Source organism: Perna viridis, chromosome 9, assembly GCF_037379345.1.
Source record: "Perna viridis isolate PV_CMFRI_1.1 ecotype Kerala chromosome 9, ASM3737934v1, whole genome shotgun sequence".
Classification (NCBI taxonomy): Eukaryota; Metazoa; Mollusca; class Bivalvia; order Mytilida; family Mytilidae; genus Perna; species Perna viridis.
The window spans coordinates 1731903-1753455 of NC_142453.1; the positions used below are offsets into that span (position 1 = coordinate 1731903).

At 33.6% G+C, this 21553-nt stretch overlaps 1 protein-coding gene across 1 annotated transcript; it reads right to left on the reverse strand.

Annotated features, from left to right (window-relative positions):
- Window positions 1-8: 8 nt before the first annotated feature.
- LOC148606068 (uncharacterized) lies at window positions 9-16718 on the reverse strand. The gene is made up of 4 exons (XM_088543725.1): window positions 16248-16718; window positions 4979-5058; window positions 3815-3908; window positions 9-3120 (listed from the first exon to the last, which is right to left on the reverse strand). Exons 1-4 carry the CDS (start codon window positions 16555-16557, stop codon window positions 2900-2902), a joined length of 705 nt encoding a protein of 234 aa, XP_088399851.1. The 5' UTR covers window positions 16558-16718; the 3' UTR covers window positions 9-2899.
- Between the last annotated feature and the right edge of the window lie 4835 nt (window positions 16719-21553).

A 21553-nucleotide genomic window follows, 5' to 3' on the forward strand; every position in this document is an offset into this window, starting at 1 on the left:
TACCCTCTATATTGTCTTATTACTATATCCACTTGATCCATTGTTTAAAAAGCATTGATTTATTATCTACATGTATATATGATGTACAAAATTTCTAATCAATGCTAAAATCAGTACTTCCAACCTTACATCCTGAAATCAGCCACAAATCCCCTCTACACACTGATGTTAAAACCATGTGTGTGTGGATTTTAAAAGGAATGTGTTGAAGAACATGTAAAACCATGCTCTTCTCTGTGATCTCAAGTACATCTATATTGCAGACCTGTTTACACCTACGGTTACAGCGTTGAAACTACAGATTTTGATAGCTAATAACGCTCTTTAAATTGTTAATCTAACAATAACCATGTTTCAATGACAAAATGACACAAAATTCAAGGTTTTACAACTCAATTTTCAATTTCATAAACCACGACTAACCCATGCTTTGTGGTAAAGTAGCATAAGCCGGTTTGATATTGTAAAATCCTATTGACCCCTTGTATTTTAAGTTTTACTACTACTACTCTACCAAAAATATGTACGGTCCAGCTAAACTCTGTGTTTAATAAGGAAATAAGGACACGTAGGCTCCAAACTCTATTCAAGAAAAAAATGTGTTCCAGCAAACTGGAATTTCCAACGGAAAAAAAATATTCTTACTAGCCAAATCTCACTTTTTTCACTTGAATAAACAAAGAGGTTGCTTACCCTACTTATGCGACGACATTCATGCTATCAGGTTTTATTATAAAACCAGTGTTCCTTTTTTTCAATATCATATTTGCTATTTGTCTGATTTTTGTCAGAAAAAAATATAAAATATGAATTTGCACGTGTTGTCGAGCCAGATATACCCATATCTTACATGAAGTTGATAATGAGCTACACCCAAAATCGCCAACATATCACCCAAATTTTAAAATAAATCCATCCATTGGAAGCCGACATTTTTGTGACAATATAAGCATTGTTAAAACTGGCGAAGTCCCAAGAAAAATTGGTTGAAGTTGATATCGAATAGCACCCAAATTCTCTTAAAACGTATGCGCCATCTTGGTAAAGCCACACAGCAACGAAATTCGGACGGACGTGGTGATTCCAATTCAATTTACTACCCAGTAAAGTGGGGGCATGGGCCAAAACAAATGACATAATCTAGTGTTACCCTTAGTGATAATTGAAATGTAGTAATTATTAACAATAATTAACTGAGCAAGTACTTTTTTCTCCGACGTGCTGTTGATTAAAAATGAACGTAACTGTTTAACTACCGGGCGATAATTCAATATCTGCAAGAGTTTTCATCCCAATTTACATGTCTGAGTTTTCTACAGATTTCATGGGAGAAAACAATTCTCCTTTAGCCTATTCTTGATTTAAATTATCCCTCCACTCTCTACGGGAAAATTAAGATTTTATCACTATCGCTAAAGCTCTCATGTTGAAGCATTTTTACCATCTCGAGTGGAGAAATAATTCCAACCACTCAATAATGAAGGAGAATCTGTATATTCATATCACGGTGCCATAATTTTTTCATCGAATTGATGATTTTATTTCTACGGTATAGCAAGCAAAGAAGTGGGCTTTCATCATGTGTTTTTCATCGATATGATGGATTTTATTCCAATGGTATAGCAAGACAAGGAGTGTATCTTCACCATGTTCTTCCTGACTGATATGGAGTTGACTTTGCAATTTCTTATCATATATTATTGATGTTCTTTCCCTTTTGGCATTTTGTGTGATTATTTTTTTTTTTGGATGTTTTTACATTGGTTTTGAACTCATATAACACTACCGTTCCACGCAGTCAAATTATAGCATTTACTTAATTACCCAATCAATTCAGAATTAAAACCAAATTGAAAGGGGAAATGGAAATCTATCATATTATTAGTCCTCTATTATCACTAAGGAGTTAATATTGCATCACTTGTTCCACTATATGTGTAGTTTAATTTCCTCTTAGCAGATTTTGGAGTATCATACTTGCTTCAACATATCTTTGAAATCTAACGAAAAAGACGGACATGCATAATGAAATGTTGCACATGCACCAGCGTATCACATGAAACATCTTTGGAGATCACTAAAACGTCGTCAGCAAAATTCAAAGGCATCAAAAGCAAAGAAAATAAATCCATGGTAACATATCGATGTAAATTCTTTACAGAGACAAATTAAAGACCAACATACCTGTCTGTGGTCATGCACATGAATTTTGCGGTGGGGCTAAATTTTATTCGGCCACAAACATTAACCATTCTCCTAATATGACTTGTAACCGGACGAAGTTGGTTATATTGATACTTTTTAAATGACAAAGCTTTTTAAAGTTTTAAATCAACTAGGATTTATTTTTCTTCATTATTTAACTAATCTGCAAGACGCGAGCTACAAACATTTTCAAAGCATTAAGGATACTTAAACGATCCTTATTTTATATACACTTGATATTACAACTTAATTTCCTGTCCGACTGAAATCAGACTCTCAGTGCTTCTAAGGTCAAAGGTTAAATGCGCATTTACTACCATTACCTATAATCTAATTAAAAAAAGAACAAATGCACAACAAAATCCACTCAATAATACATTCGATTCCTTTCAAGGGATATCTTAATATAAGTTGACTTATTTTAGACCAGGCGATGATTGGTTATTGTTCCAGCGTTTCCGTGAATTAACGACAATATCTAATTTACATTTCCACACTTTTTATGGTTTTGTCATTTTAAGACATTTTTTTCTGTAAGAACAATATGTTCAGAATCACTAGATTATTAATTAAATGTATTACATGATTTACTGGTCTTTCTTATATGTAGACACAGCATACTCTTATATAAAAAAAATTCACAAATCAAATCCATACTAATTTAAACAAATATGTACCAACGTTGATTTGTTTTTTAGAATAAATCGGTAACACAGATGTATCGTCTTGAAGCTCCACATGTAACATCATGATAACGGTAATTGTCCATTTTCTCTAAATAAATACAATCTTCATTTACTCCTGGCTGCCCCATTCCCCAGCGTAGTGTTAGGATAGGTTTGACTGAGATCTTCCAATAATGGGCAGATGTAACATGATCAAAATAACCAGATGTATAATAATGGTAAATTGAACCTGAATTAAAAGAAATTAAAATAAGACTATCATAAAAATGCATTTACAAATGTGTAAAATTCAATCTCGGGGATGGATTGCATTAAAGTTTGTGATTGCTCTCTAAGATAAGCAGTTTCCGTTGTAAGCAGACAGTTTTTTCTATTTTAATTGTGACGAATTAGTTTCTGATATTACATTAATTTTACAGATTTGAATTATCCAATTATTCTACTTTAGTCGAGACTCTTCAAAATCTGGAAAGTCTCGACTTTAGTCAATTTATATAAAGACATGTTTGGACAGTTTGATTATTTTTTCAATTTCATTCTTCTAACTACTAAGTACTTCTTTTTTAAACTTTCATACATATATTATAGTATGTTTATCTTCTCATGGAATGATTTTCTTCCCATTTCTTTCATCAGTGTTATAACGAATATTTGAATGTATTATGTACATAGTTTTAAAAACTCAATACATTGTCATATAGATAGGATCGAAAAATTATATCGCAATATTATATAGTTAAAACAATGAAAATGTAGCCTGATACACAAAGTTATCGAAAGGAAAACATATATTAAATAAATGATAGTTCTTTTTGATAAACCTCAACTTCATTATTATAAAACCAACAGTCCAAACATAAAAGAAAAATCACCTTCATGCGTGATAACTGTTAAGGTGATTGGTTAAATATGACATAACTTACCAAGTGATTTAGCATGATCAACAACAAAATCGTACGTCGTCTGATCTTCTAGTTCGTCCCCAATAACATGACCTCCACGATTGGCACATTGTTGCTAGTTGAGGTTAAAAAAAGAAATATAAAATGTACTGATTTTTTGTTATATTCAGAACTTTTATGCATGAAAGACTACCAATACTTTATTTGGATATAAAATTATGATGTCTTTTAACTTTATTGCTTTTAATAAACATTAAACACACAAAGCATATGCCATTTAAGGGATCATTTCGCATGGTGAGAAATATGAACTTCTCTACTTTCGTGCCAACCTGAACTTTTTTCTGATAATGTTATTCATCTTATTTTAGTAGTCCACGAATTGTTTTGTAAATTTATTTGACATCATATCTTCAGGGAAGGAAAAATTGTTGGACTATTTAAAAGCCAAAGATCGTATTCTTGCACATTCGTCATATTCTGCAATATGTTGGAATTTTTTAAATGTTAGAAAACATGATCAGTCAATACATAGTAACGATGAAAAAATAACAGATATGATGAAACGCAACAAATGCACCACCATGTAACTAAATTCAAAAAAGTAAATACTTCTGAGGCCATGTTATGGTGTATCCATCAGCACCATGAGAACTGATTTATTCAACGGGTCATAGTTTTACTTCCCTCGTTTGTCTACCCCGGACTTGACATTTTATGAGCAACTCGGCGGGTGTTTCTAGAAAGGCAGAGGACGCTTACCCTACTGGTGCACCTGGTCCATGCTCCCAGTTTTTAGTGGAGTCCGAGTTGCTCATTTACTTTTGCTACTTTATATGTATGATTTTAGTTACTTTATGTTCTTTGTTGTGTATGTCTGTTTTCCATGTCTGGTCTTTGTCCCTGGATTGCATTCTTTTGATTACCGCTATAACCTTGGTTCCCTTGATTACTCTTTAATAAATTAAGCAAGCCCTGAAATGCCCCGACAAGAAAGTATTAAATCTATGGTGACAAAACGATAACCAGTTCCCACAATCCAACTATTAAAGAGTATTATAACGCCACAGACGTGTATTAATTACCAACGTCTGACTGTGGACAGTTGCATGAAGTCCGAAGTGGAAGTAAGATATTTTTTATTACATTTGCTTTAGAAAATAAATGTTGTTTGTTAGTACTTACCTGTGAATCCGCCCAAGTCTTTGCGTCAGACGAGAAGAAGTAACACTGGTTACAACGTATCACACCTTGATTGCATGTAACTGTAAAATAACTATCACTAGTTACAACATATCATACCATCAATACAGCTAACCGAAAAAGAAATATCACTTATAACAACGTATCGAATCATCAATACAACTAACCGATAACGAAATATTACTTGTTACAGAGTATCACACTACCAATACAGCTAACAAAAAAAAGTATCACTTGTTACAACGTATCACGCAGTCAATACAGCTTACTGTAAAAATACAATATCACTTATAACATCATATTACAACTTCAGACATGCAACTTTAAAAGCAATACCACTTATTACAACGTATCACACCTTCAGTACAGCTATCTGTGAAATTCCAACAAAATATGGCGGCCCGTTGCACTTATGTTTTTTTAGTGTATGACCATGGATTGTAAAATATAAAAGAAATTGTTAAAACGGCATTTTAGTACACGTTTTGCTCATTTAATGGGTTTAACTCCATCTTGGATTTCAATACCTACTTCTCTTTGAATACCCAAACCCTTCGCTACATGCCTTATTTTTATCTTGAACGTTACATGAATTATTTCTGTCTCGTTCACAATTAATGTCTCAGGTCTCCCCACAGCGGTATTTTTACAGTTCTTGTACGAAGTGGAAAGTTTTCATATATTCCGCCGAATACATACCTTATTTTTATCTTAAAGATGAAAATAAGGTATGTAGCGAGGGTTTTTTTTTATTCAAAGAGAAGTAGGTAGTGCAATCCAAGAAGGCGGCCATGGACTGTAAAATGTAAAATATCGTTAAAACAACATTTTAGTACAGTGTTTGCTCATTTAATGGATCTAACTCATGACCCATGTCCCTGTGGTACAAACAGGACAATTTGGTGCATTTCACGGAATATTACTCGACTGACTTCAGTATGAAAATCCTTCGTAGGTATTAATTGTATCACCTTTCCCATAAAACACAGGAAAATATTGTTTACGTGAAATCCATGTAATTAATCACCATGTGAAATTCACGTGCATTCAATATGAAATTCATATAATGTTCACCTGGAATTCACTTAACATAAACTTTATGTGAAGAATACACATAAAATTCACGTAGCAGCTCGATTCACAAGAATCAAACTTTATTCTATACCTCTCACTCTACTACACTCCCTTTACAAAACAAGTCTTGACACTCCTGTTTCTGACCCCACCTCCCCATTATACAGACTTGTTGCCATCATTTTGGATATTGGTTTCCACAGACTCTTTAAACCAGTTTGTGTGTAAAATCAAGATGAAGAAAAACGATCATTTATTCCACTACTGTTTGTCAACAAAGGTATAGATGCAATTAATTTGGCTAACATCCTCCATCATAAAAACATTACCAACAAAATTCCCCCATATTTCAAAGACAAATCCATACCAATTATTTCATATTCATATACTTCACCCACTGCATCCAAAATTTTCAGTTATAAAAGGCTATTGCAGAACCTCGAGATTGAGGACTTCAAGGCTAAACCATCTGACTGTTCTTGCAAAAGCTCTCCATTCAAATATGGTCCTTCTGGTTACGTCTTTACGGGAGATTTAACCATTATCGAAAACGAATTTCTACGTAATATCCTTTCTAAAGATCCCAAGTACCGTGAACCACGCTCCATAAATTGGAATTATAACTTTAAAGTTCTTATGGATGCCGTCGAGGACTATACAAGAAAATAGATAAAACGAGAACAAGAAGACATTGATTCTCTGTCAGAGTGGTTAAAGGCCGTGAGGTCTTCAATTTTGAAACGAATGAAAGTTTTAAGTAGGTCAATGAGTGCCAAGGCTACATCAGTTTTCAAAGACCCCGATGTAGCAAAAACATTGTCTACTATACATGACAAATATGTTGTCGTACCAGCAGACAAAGCCCAAAACAACATTGGTTTTGTCTGCAAAACGTTTTACATCCAATGTTTATTATCAGAGGTAGACGTAGAAAATAATAGCAGTGATAAGACCTATACTGCTACCACTCTCTCCAAAGAAGAGATTGTGGAAAACTATAAATCTGTGTTATCCTCTTTTGGTCTCTCTACCAAGGACGATGATTGTGATTTACCGTCTATGTACTGGATTCCTAAACTTCACAAGAATCCACACAAACAACGTTTCATAGCTGGATCTGCAAAATGTACCACCAAACCTCTTTCAAAACTTTTAACTTCTATACTTACAACTGTCAAAGAGGGTCTGCAGTCCTACCACAACACTTGTTACTCCCGTAGTGGTATTAATTCAATGTGGATCCTGAAAAATTCGAAAGATCTTTTGGAAACAATCAGTTCAAGACTATTATCTGAATATAATAGCATTAAAACCTATGATTTTTCAACACTGTATACTTCTATTCCCCATACTCAGTTAAAATCCCGACTTAAAAACATTATACATCGTTGTTTTTCCTAAAAAAGATGGTACACCTAGATACAAATATATAGTTCTTGGTAGAGATTCCTCATACTTTGTAAGAAATAATTCCAATTCATCCTCCAAGTATACAGAGGAAGATGTTTACAAAATGCTGGAAATTTTAATTGACAACATATTTGTCCAGTGTGGTGGAGGTGTTTTTCAACAATCGGTCGGCATTCCAATGGGAACAAATTGTGCTCCTTTACTTGCTGACCTATTCTTCATTCTTGTGAGGCTGACTTTATAGCTGATTTGGTCAGAAAGAAAGAATATCGTTTGGCTAGATCCTTCAATCTCAGTTTCCGCTATATAGATGACGTATTATCTTTAAATAATCCTAATTTCGGGGATTTGATACATCGCATCTACCCAAAAGAACTTGAGATAAAGGGTACTACAGATAATGTGAAGTCAGCCTCATATCTTGACCTACACTTAGAAATCGATGGTAAAGGAAAACTATTGACCAAACTTTACGACAAACGTGATGACTTTTCATTCAGAAGTGTCAACTTTCCTTTCATCTGTGGCAACATCCCTTTAGCACCTGCTTATGGAGTGTTCATATCACAACTCAATTGTTATGCCAGAGCTTGCCGAAACTACGCAGACCTTTTGTATCGCGCTAGATGTCTAACAAATAGGCTTCTGGAACAGGGTTATGTTGCTACAAGATTGAAGTCATCACTACAGAAGTTTATTGTCGTCATCATGAACTCGTGGATCGGTATGATGTATCCGTCAGCACCATGAAAACTGATTTATTCAACGGGTCATAGTTTTCCTTTCCTCTTTTGTCTACCCTGGACATGACTTTTTATGAGCAAATCGGCGGGTGTTTCTAGAAAAGAAGAGGACGCTTACCCTACCGGTGCACCTGGTCCATGCTCCCAGTTTTAGTGGAGTCCGAGTTGCTCAATTACTTTTGTTACTTTCTATGTATGATTTTAGTCACTTTACGTTCTTTGTTGTGTATGTCTGTTTTCCATGTCTGGTCTTTGTCCCTGGATTGCATTCTTTTGATTACCGCTATAACCTTGGTTCCCTTGATTACTCTTTCAAATATAAATGTATTTGCTCAGTTCGAGTGAAAAAAAATTCTAAAGTTCATGAGAAAATCAAGTGATATATTATAACTTGATAATAGTTCTGATGTACATTATTCGAACACTTTTGTTGCACATGCTCCAAGTTTTAGTGGAGTCAAAATTGCTAATTTAGTTTTATTTATTTGTACGTATTAATTTGATTACATGTATTTTATGTTGTTTGTGTTGTTTGTCTTTCTTTGTCCCCGCATTACATTCTTAATTTTGATTTCGGCTAGAATCTTAGTTTCCTTTATTACTCCTTTTACGAGACTCATACTTTATCAAATATAGATTTAGGATGTTTCTTATGATATCGATAATACCATGAGCGTTTATGGTTTCTAGCAAAATCATCCGTTCCCACTCTACTGCGCAGATATAGGAAGTTATAAGTCAGTGCGAATAAAAAAGCGAAACAACAAACACCTTTTCTATCTTTCCTGACACAACATATTATTACACAATTGAATTATTTATCTGAATCGCCATCCAAAATTACATTTATGTATTGAATACTTTACACGGAAATCACAGATTTAAAACGTACTTATTTTCTGTGCATGACATTCAGGTTTTAAATAAAAATATAGCATTGGAAGCCCTCAACACTTTACGATGTTCCTAACAATAGATTAAATAATACTGTCGAATTCCAGTATAAAATAATAAGAGAAATGATCATAATTCTTCCGTTAATCATGAAGGGAGACTGCCTCTTAAACATTGATGGATGTGCAGTACTGTAAGGCTCTATTGTGAGTGTACGTTCTTTCACAATCTTATGACAAAAACATTACACTTGACAGATTCTTGAGCATTTGTTATTATCAGTATGATGTATAGATTGTCGTTAATTCTTTTTTGTTAAATTCTCCTCGACATTTCAAAATATTCACATCAAAATTTAAAAGGCTGCAGATACCGTATTAAGCACTGGGTTTAACAATGTACAATACAAGATTTGTGCAAATATACACAAATCATGTTAACGTAAATGATTTTAAGTTTCTCTTAGTAACATGTTATATCTATTCAAAAGACTTTCTTTATCTATCATAGGAATACCAACAAAAAATGAAAGTTATTTCGTCATTATTATTATTACTGCTCATAATTTTTTTTTCTGTTTTGTGTGTATATATATATATATATATATATATATATATATATATATATATATATATATATATATATATATATATCATTGTTTTGTGTATGTTTTTTTTTTCATTTCTGATTTTGCATTAAAATAGATCTCTATCATTTTTTTTAAACCTAGAAATAATAGTGTAACCCATATATATATTTGATGACCACACATCGGCTACCGCAAGATAACAATTAGTTTTTAAAATAATTTGACAGAATTTTTAATCATATTTTTTTTTGTGTGTACAAAGGCGTAAGCTTTTCACACGTATGACATGGAAACTAGGTTTTCTTAACTTTCCCTTTATATGCCTACCACAGGGATTAATCAATACAGTTTTCCCATTGGGGCTTCAGTATTTTTTCAAAATGCTTTTTGTAACAATGGCATAATCTTAATGTGAAATATGCCCTTAATGGTACATTTCAAAGGATGTCGTATTCATAGGTATTTACAATCTACGGATTTATCTTACGTTTGAAATGATATACACAAAGCATTCAAAATCAAAGACTAAATTAAAACTGACTTAAAATATAGCAACATGTCATTGACCTTTTAATCGTATTGTTAGGTTAAATTGTCAAACATTCTTATATCGTTTTTATAATAAAAAGGCTATGCCTTAATATCCGTACATTGGATTCGGAAAATGTCAAAACAAGTAACGAGTGATGGATTGTAAGAGAAATTGAAGAAACATGTAAATTAGTCAAATAACAATTTGCATATTCACGGAGAGCGATGGGTTATGAAGACACACCAAATAGGCAGTCTCAATTTGATTTATTTAGTTTTTTTTTAGGTTTATTAATTTATTTTGTTTTTGTTTTCATTGTTTGTGACAGTCTTGTTCCTAAATCTTCTTTATTTCAGTATTTTTGTGCACTTAATTTTTAGTTTTGTTAGAACAGCTTTATATGAAATTGACAATTCATCTTTTATTGCGGACAAGGTCATTATATTTGGAAGGTCTTACATTGTGCACTAGTCCATATAAAATTTAGGCACTACCTTTATGCTGTAGAAAAACAATTGAATAAACTATTTTTTATTTTGTCTACATATGCAATATTTTTACGAAATTATGACCTTTTCTAGAATAAAATCTGCAATTTTTTTTTAGAAAACCATACATTCATCTCCCACTTAAATCAACCTAATCAAACAACAATCAAAAAACAAATCAAGAACAATAACTCTTGCCAATTTCATGTACAATCTATACATACGACAACCAAATGACACATTAAGACTGTTTATATGGTCTGCAAATGTTTCCATGAGTTTTTTTAACATGCATGTATCACCTGGTGTGTAATTTGTATAAAAGAGTAATCAAGGGAACCAAGGTTCAAGCAGCAATCAAAAGAAAGAAATCCAACGACAAAGACCAAACACAGACAAAGAACATTAAGTAACTAAAAGAGTAATCAAGGGAACCATGTTTATAGCGGTAATCAAAAGAATATAATCAGGGACAAAGACCAGACATGGAAAACATACATACACAACAAAGAACATAAAGTAACTAAAATCATACTTACAAAGTAACAAAATCAAATGAGTAACTCAGACTCCAGAAAAACTGCGTGCCAGGTGCACCGGTAAGGTAAGCGTCCTCTGTTTTTCTAGAAACACCCACCGAGATGCTCATAAAAAGTCAAGTCCAGGGTAGAAAAACGAGGACAGAAAAAGTATGACACATTGAACAAATCAGTGTTCATTGTGCGGATGGATACACCATAACAATCCACGAGTTCATAAAACTTCCGTAGTTATGACTTCAATCTTGTAGCAATATAACCCTGTTCCAGAAGCCTATTTGTGCTGAAGGGATGTTGCCACAAATGAAAGGAAATTTCACAATTCTGAATGAAAAGTCATTACGTTTGTTGTAATGTTTGGTCAATAGTTTTCTTTTACCATCGATTTCTAATCTATATAGCGGAAACTGAGATTAAAGGATCTAGTAAAGGAAAATAATACATGCAACGTAACAAAAGCAAGTAAACAACTTGGACTCCATTAACTGGGAACATGGACCAGGTGCACCGGTAAGGTAAGTATCCTCTGCTTTTCTAGAAACACCCCCGCCGAGTCGCTGATATAAATTCAAGACCGGGATAGACGAAATGGAAAGAAAAACTATGACACGATGAACAAATCGATTTTCATGGTGCAGATGGATACACAATAACGATCCATAAAGACTGCTATCTAACTATTGATTAGCTGATTCAGAATAGATAAAGTTTTCAGAGTACAATATTTAATTATTCTAGTGTGCAACAAAAACTTTGTTTGAAAGGCTCTGATATTTACCGGGCGAAATAATGAAGAAAAATACCTCATATTGTTCCGGTGCACTTGACAGAAGAAACGATAAGGTTCAGAAAGATTAGAAGCACTCATCGATATTATTTGATTCGTTCACCTGGAGAATGTTTCTTTTATATGAATAAAAGATGAAATAAAAATTGTAATTTCAGGTCTTGAAATAATGGTTTTGTCTGCCTTGGTATCTGCTTCATTAAAAAAAATAATTACTTTTAATTACATTAACTTTTGTTTGCGTTCGATCGTGTTTAATAATAAACTCGCTAACCTTTTATCGAATGGGTACATTACAAGACAATCTCATCTTTTTTTCAAGAAACACACTCATAGCTCTGTGAACACTTTGTTTTTAGACTTTGGTCATGGTTGACAGGGTTATTTGTACTCAAATAATGACTTAGTAAATTCTATTCTATCGGCAATGTCTTGTTCTAAGGGAATTTTCGAGACCCGCTCAACGCATGCGTCGAAATCCTATTATATACAGCCAAGGTTTTTTTATCCAAATATATATATTTTTAATCGAGGGAACCAAGGTTATAGCGGTAATCAAAAGAATGTAATCCAGGGACAAAGACCAAACATGGAAAATAGACATACACAACAAAGAACATTAAGTAACTAAGTAATTGCAAATGAGCAACGCGGACTCCACTAAAAACTGGGAGGATGGACCAGGTGCACCGGTAAGGTAAGCGTCCTCTGCTTTTCTAGAAACACCCACCGAGTTGCTCTTAAAAAGTCAAGTACGGGGTAGACGAAAGAGGAAAGGAAAACTATGACACGTTGAACGAATCAATTGTCATGGTGCTGATGGATACATCATACCGATCCACAAGTTCATGATGACGACCATAAAACGTCTGTAGTGATGACTTCAATCTTGTAGCAACATAACCCTGTTCCAGAAGCCTATTTGTTAGACTTCTAGCGCGATACAAAAAGTCTGCGTAGTTTCGGCAAGCTCTGGCATAACGATTGAGTTGTGATATGAACACTCCATAAGCAGGTGCTGAAGGGATGTTGCCACAGATGAAAGGAAAGTTGACAATTCTGAATGAAAAGTCATCACGTTTGCTGTAAAGTTTGGTCAATAGTTCTCCTTTACCATCGAATACTAAGTGTAGGTCATGATATGAGGCTGACTTTACAGTGTCTGTAGTATTCTTTATCTCATGTTCTTTGGGATAGATGAGATGTATCAAATCCCCGAAATTAGGATTGTTTAAGGACAACATGTAATCTATATAGCGGAAACTGAGATTAAAGGATCTTGCTAAACGATATTATTTCTTTCGGATCAGATCAGCTATAAAATCAGCCTCATAGGAGTGAAGAGATGTGGTCATCAAGTAGAGGAGCACACGTTTGTTGAAAGACGCGTCCACCACACTGGACAAATATTTTGTCGATTAAAGTGCATATATTCGATAAGGACTTTTCTATGTATATATGTATTTGATGCTTTTTGCGCATAACACTCTGGAAGATTACTGTTGAAAAATACTACAAACAAGACCAATTAAATTACACTATGTGAAGATTGTGCAAAATACCAAATTCATATGTAAAAAAGAAATGTTATTACTAAAAGAACGTGGCTGTAAGCTTATATAATGTTTGATTTATACAGTATAAATAATGCTTACTTACAGCTTCAAGTCCGATATTGGCAAGAACATATAGTAAATAAAATCATACATACAAAGTAACAAAAGCAAATGAGCAACGCGGACTCCACTAAAAACTGGGAGCATGGACCAGATGCACCGATAAGGTAAGCGTCCTCTGCTTTTCTAGAAACACCCACCGAGTTGCTCATATCAAGTCAAGTCCGAGGTAGACAAAAAAAAGGAAAGTAAAACTATAACTCGTAGAATAAATCAGTTTATGGTGCAGATGGTTACACCGTAACGATCCACGAATTCATGATGACGACCATAAAAAATTTTGTTATGATGACTTCAATCTTGAAGCTACATAACCCTGTTCCAAACGCCTATTTGTTAGAGTTCTAGCGCGATACAAAAAGTCTGCGTAGTTTCGGCAAGCTCTGGCATAACGATTGAGTTGTGATATGAACACTCCATAAGCAAGTGCTGAAGGGATGTTACCACAGATGAAAGGTAAGTTGACAATTTTGAATGAAAAGTCATCACGTTTGTAGAAAAGTCTGGTCAATAGTTTTCCTTTACCATCGATTTCTAAGTGTAGGTCATGATATGAGGCTGACCTCACAGTGTCTGTAGTATTCTTTATCTCAAGTTCTTTAGGGTAGATGCGATGTATCAAATCCCCGAAATTAGGATTGTTTAAAGATAATACGTCATTTATATTGCGGAAACTGAGATTAAAGAATCTAGCTAAACGATATTCTTTCTTTCGGATCAGATCATCTATAAAGTCAGCCTCATAAGAGTGAAGGAAAAGGTCAGCAAGTAAAGGAGCACAATTTGTTCCCATTGGAATGCCGACCGTTTGTTGAAAAACACGTCCACCACACTGGACAAATATGTTGTCGATTCAAAATTCCAGCATTTTGTAAACATCTTCCTCTGTATATTTGGCAGATGATTTGGAATTATTTCTTACAAAGTATGAGGAATCTCTACCAGAATTGTATATTTGTATCTAGGTGTACCATCTTTTTGATTGGAAAACAACGATGTATAAAGTTTTTAAGTCGGGATTTTAACTGAATATGGGGAATAGAAGTATACAGTGTTGAAAAATAATATGTTTAATGCTTTTTTATTCATATAATAGTCTTGAACTAATTGTCTCTTTCGAATTTTTTAGGATCCACATTGAATTAATACCACTACGGGAATAACAAGTATTGTGGTAGGACTGTAGACCCTCTTAAAAAACTTATCTAAAATGGGTTTAAAAAGTTTCGAGGCAACTTTTCAAGGGATAGGTTACGATATGCTTAATAGTGTTTTCATGTTTAAAATTGTTGATCTTCTCCACCGTGAGCTCTGATTCGATCGCAATTTTGTATTTTTTTTTCTTTGTCGTTCTGCTCAGGGTTTGGCATAATATAAGAAACTCGGAAAAGCAGTTATTAGAAAATAGACGTTTGAATGTAGATAATGATTTTTTCTACATCATGTTCTACGTTTCGTTCATTGCTTCCTTGCTTTTACTTTCTGCCAACAGATTTGATGACAAACACCGCAAAATATGTGTGAAATTGACACAATAAACATATGTATGTATCATTGTTTTAAACATTTAGTAGATCACAGAGGAAGGTCAAAGTATCAAACCAAACAACTTTAATTCACAATGAATTTAGAGGGTTTTTGCTATTATTTTTTCTTGTTTATAAATTCAAACAAAACTGATGAAATACTTATCATTGATATTTTCATTCTGTTTAAATTATTACATGTATGCAGTTATTTCTATCTTACTGCTTTCAGAAAAACAAAAACAAAGCGTAAATAACTATTTTTCATATTTTTAATGAAACTAAAGAAGTATGTTCGGAAAATATCAAAATCAGGCCCAAAAAATTAAAGAGTTTCAAATGAATATGAAAATTGCATAATTAACAAGTTCAATATGCACCTTCTTTGCAAGCAAAGTTTTATTGCTGTTCATGCATGTGTTGCTTTAAAATTGTAGATGAAAATAAAGCAAAGAAAGAACATTTAGCCGAATTGTGTTAAAATAGCTTATTTCATGAGACGAGACATGTGTATGTAGAAAATAGACAGCGCAATTATCGAACGCTTTGGTTTTTCTACAAAAAACAGCCTTTTGTGCCATATCAACTCTTGACAAAAGATTGTGTTGTTCATAGCTTGCGCTCTATATGTATGGATTAAAAAACAACCCCTAATCCTGTCATTTTTGTGACAATTCTTTGAAAACTGTATAGAAGCAGAGTTTTGAGTCATCCTTGTAACACAACACCTTGTGTTTTCTGTATATCAGTATTCATATAGTATTTTATCTTTAAAATATGCAAATAAAAAAACTTCAAATAGTAAGTTGAAACATCGGCAAAATGGTAGACCTGAAACCAGTGAATTTACCCCTTTATATGTTCATAGCGTTTGCTTCGTTAATGCAATTGGAAAAATAAACAAAATTCAATTGTCGTTATTTCGAGATGCATATTATGTCTTCAATGTTCAAAGTTTTTATGATAAAACATAGCATTTTCAAACAGTCCTACCTTGCTTTTGAATAAACGCACTTATCCCCGATGATTCGGTATTCGGAGCACAGCATTTGTCCATTACACATTCCTTTGACGACTCAGAGAACGAAGCAGCACAACACTGCGATGAAATGCCACAGTGTTTTGCACAATCAATGCGACTTTTTGTAAATGAAACTGTTTGTCCTTGAACATTTGTGACAATTGAACTTCCTAATGAAACAGTGAAAGCATCACTCCGTATATCTATACTTAACGCAAATACTTCACAGATACCTGTAATAGTATACATGGAAAATGCCAACTTGTATCCTTTTATCGACATGATGATGGTTTGTCTTGAAATAATTTTATTATTCAGTAGAAATAACCTTATTTGAATTTATTACGTAGAGTCATTGTGTGATGGTACTATTTTAAAACGTTAATTCAAATGCTATTTGAACACTGAAATACTAGTCCTTAAAACAATAAATGATTATGTATTATGACACTGGCAACCAAAAACACACGAATGACTTTGAGTACACGTGATTATCAGCCAGTGCTTCTAATAAACAACTTCGTCTCCTTTTTAGCTCAATAGATTGTTTATGACTTAATAACCTCTTAAGATATTGTCTTGTATTAGAGATATTTTCATCAAAGAACTAATGGTAATCGAAATAGAATCAATGACATGGCTATGCATATGCTAATAGTCTATAAAATCTTTTAAAAAAGTTCAATCAGGGTTTCAGTGATCAAATTCGTGACATACAAACAAAGAATAGACAGTGGAAACGGTAACACAAGCAACGTAAGAAGAAAGCAGAGAAAACTTAAAGTTATAATCGAACTGGTTCCGAGTTCCTCCTCCGATTTTATAACCGCTTCATGATTTACATTAGGTATTACTCCGTTAATTTGTTTTTTTTCTATGCATGATGTGAAAATGTTAGCAACGCATAGATACTTATAACAAATATATTGGGTTCTGCCCCATGTTAACACAGAGTTAAGTAATGAGTGAGAAGAGGTATGAAGGCTTTTAACAAGAGAATATATTTGTGCAAAGCAGTTAAACTAACTTCTTTTATCTAACTTCAGGTCATTCTCACTTCTCTCATGTCTGCCAGAACTGTTTGTCTCCATATGGTCTTTGGGTTCTGTTTCCGTTTACCTTCTAGCGTCAATCTGAGAGACAATAGGTTGATGTTGTCAGTTGGTTTCCTCAGAATATGTCCAATCCATCGCCATCAATATTTCTTAAGTATGGTGAGCATGTCTGAAGAGTTTGTTCTATCGAGCAAATATCGTGCAAAATAGACTGTAACATGATTCAGATATTTGTTCTTTTAAGTACGCCCATTTTATTTGGAAATGTTTTTAAAGTGCAATGATTTTAAGTTGTACATAATGGAAAAAATACCATTCTACTATAAGCAAACGTATCTGTATGCTACGTATATAATGATATGTTACAAAAAGCTATTTGTTATTCTTATTCTTTTGGTATAAGCCCCCCCCCCAAAAAAAAAACAAAAACAAAACAGAACAAAACAAACAAACAAAAAACAAACAAACAAACAAAACAAAAAACAAAAAAAACAAAAAAACAAACACAAAACAAAAAAACAATAAACAAAATACAAAAACAAACAAAACAGACAAATGAAAGAGTAATCAAGGGAACCAAGGTTATAGCGGTAATCAAAAGAATGCAACCCAGGGACAAAGACCCGACATGGAAACAGACATACACAACAATGAACATGAAGTAACTAAAATCATACATTCTAAGTAACAAAAGCAAATGAGCAACCACTACCTTTTAAATATAACGGACAAATATTAAATGAATAATGTTTTGTTATATAATATCAACCTAGCCTCCTTAAGGAACGTCGTAAACAATCCTGGTCTTTATATGGACCTGTAAATACTATAAAAGACATTGCTTGCTCCTAACGTAATGCTAGTTCCTCTTGAATTGTTATAGTTCAAGCAGCCTTTTTACGTTCGATTGCACAAATATTTCAAAGTGTTTTTCAGTGTTTAAATTCACTAAGTGTACATTGATTTGAATTTCCATTAATGTCTTTAAAGTGCCGTTTTGTTTTCAATACAATAACTAAAAACTCGTTTGGAGTTGGGTGTGCACTAATATATATATGAAAAAATGCTTTAATGCACAATTTTTTTGTACGCAAACGTTCAGCTGTTAACCTTCAAGATAAAACATCGACTTTTTGCTTTATTAACAAATACAACAGTCAAAAAGACATTGTTGAACTGAAAAAGCAATTACGTGTTCATGTATATAATGCGGGTCTTATTTTAGACAAAAACGGCTACTAGTGTTCTACGTCGTAATTAAAAGTTCACCCCAATTTAACTGTTACATTGTTATTCGTACATGTTCATTGTTTTGGGCTATATTACCACTACAGAGCAAAATGCCAAACGTTGCAACAATCAGCCATGCACAGGTCATCAGTATGATAGAAATTTTTTGTTCGTCTTCTTTGGATAGACACTTCATCAACAGCTTATGGACGTTCCAATAGGCATTAGTTGTGTCCATCTCTTTACCGACCTGTTTCTTTATTCAAATAAATCGGAGTTCCTTCGAAATATTGTTAAATACAGAAAGGTTAAGGAAACTAGATCCTTTGATTTTCACAAATCGACATATTTATGATGGTTTCTCTCAAACAATAATTCTAAATTTGGAGAATGGCTTCCGTTTATTTATCCACCAGAAATAGAAAATCAAGAGACTACTGACACAGCTTTCTCCGTGTCAGTTTTAGACCTCTGATTTAACGACTGTAGTCATCTCAATACAAAAATATATGGAAAACGAGTCCATTTTGGTTTCAAAAATTTAAATGTCCTTTCTTGTGCAGTCATCTTCCAGCTGCCACTGCATATGCTGTTTATATTTCTCTGTTGTTAAGGTATAAGGTACATCAGAGCTAGTAGATACTATTCCGATTTCTTCTTATTCCTCCATAATTACCTGAGAGACAGGCTTGTGGAACAATGTTATAAAAAAAAATATGTCTAATTTGTACCCTGCCTAAAATTGTAATTTCCGATTACAAAAATTTATCGAGAATTAGTCTGTCTATGACTTTAAATTATAGATGATGAATTTTCATTATATCAACAAATTAATATTCTGTACTCTTACTTGTACATGTATTGTTTCTATCTTGAACTTGACGTGGCTTTCCCAGAACGTTAAAGACTTATTTGGTTATTTTGAAGCGTAATCAAGGGAACCAAGGTTATAGCGGTAATCAAAGAGTGGTCAAGGAAGCCAAGGTTGTAGCGGTAATCAAAAGAATGTAATCCAGGGGAAAAGACCAGAAATGGAAAACAGACATACACAACAAAGAACATAAAGTAACTAAATTCATACATACAAAGTAACAAAAGCAAATGAGCAACTCGGACTCCACTAAAAACTGGGAGCACGGACCATGTGCACCGGTAGGGTAAGCGTCCTCTACTTTTCTAGAAACACCCGCCGAGTTGCTCATAAGAAGTCAAATCCGGGGTCATCATTTTTGTCGTAAAGTTTGGTCAATAGTTTTCATTTACCATCGATTTCTAAGTGTAGGTCAAGATATGAGGCTGACCTCAAAGTGTCTGTAGTATTCTTTCTTTCAAGTTCTTTTGGGTAAATGTGATGTATCAAATCCCCGAAATTAGGATTGTTTAAAGATAATACGTCATCTATATAGCGGGAACTGAGATTGAAGGATCTAGCCAAACGATATTCTTTCTTTCTTTCGGATCAGATCAGCTATAAAGTCAGTCTCATAAGAGTGAAGGAATAGGTCAGCAAGTAAAGGAGCACAAATTGTTCCCATTGGAATGGCGACTGTTAGTTAAAAACACGTCCACCACACTGGACAAATATGTTGTCGATTAAAAATTCCAGCATTTCTGTATATTTGGAAGATGATTTGGAATTATTTCTTACAAAGTACGAGGAGTCTCTACCGAGAACTATATATTTGTATCTAGGTGTACCATCTTTTTTGGGAAAACAACGATGTATAATGTTTTAAGTAGGGATTTTAACTGAGTATGGGGAATAGAAGTATACAGTGTTTAAAAATCATACGTTTTAATGCTATTATGTTCATATAATAGTCTTGAACTAATTGTCTCCAAAAGATCTTTCGAATTTTTCAGGATCCACATTGAATTGATACCACTACGGGAGTAACAAGTGTTGTGGTAGGACTGCAGACCCTTTTTGACAGTTGTGAGTATAGAAGTTAAATTTTTTGAAAGAGGTTTGGTGGTACATTTTGCAGATCCAGCTATGAAACGTTGTTTGTATGGATTCTTGTGGAGTTTAGGAATCCAGTATATAGACGGTAAATCACAATCATCGTCCTTGGTAGAGAGACCAAAAGAGGATAGCACAGATTATGGTTATCCACAATCTCATATTTGGAGAGTGTGGTAGCAGTATAGGTCTTATCACTGCTATTATGTTCTACTTCTACCTCTGATAATAAACATTGGATGTAAAACGTTTTGCAGATAAAAGCAATATTGTTTAGGGCTTTATCTGCTGTTACAACATAATGGTCATGTATAGTAGACAATGTTTTTGCTACATCGGGATCTTTGAAACTGATGTAGCCTTGGCACTCATTGACCTACTTAAAACTTTCATTCGTTTCAAAATTAGAGACCGCACGGCCTTTAACCACTCTGACAGAGAATCAATGTTTTTGTGTTCTCGTTTTATCCATTTTCTTGCATAGTCCTCGACGGCACCCATAAGAACTTTAAAGTTCTAATTCCAATTTATGGAGCGTGGTTCATGGTACTTGGGACCTTTAGAAAGGATATTACGCAGAGATTCGTTTTCGATAATGGTTAAATCTCACGTAACCACGTAACCAGAAGGATCATATTTGAATGGAGAGGTTTTGCAAGAACAGTCATGTGGTTCAAAAGAATGTAATCCAGGGACAAAGACCATACATGGAAAACAGACATACACAACAAAGAACATAAAGTAACTAAAATCATACATACAAAGTAACAAAAGCAAATGAAAACTTGGACTCCACTAAAAATAGGTGCCATGGACCAGGTGCACCGGTAGGGTACTGTAATGAAAGCGGAAGGTTATGCGTTCTATTAAACCTTATATGACCCAGCTTTCATTATGGAAATGCCTGTACCAAATTGGGGTTGTTTCCATTTTTTCGATTTGTTGCCTAACATTGCTATTTGTAATACAGGCTTTTCATTTGACAATTCGTTATGACCATTGTCTAATTTTTATATCTGTTCGGTTATTT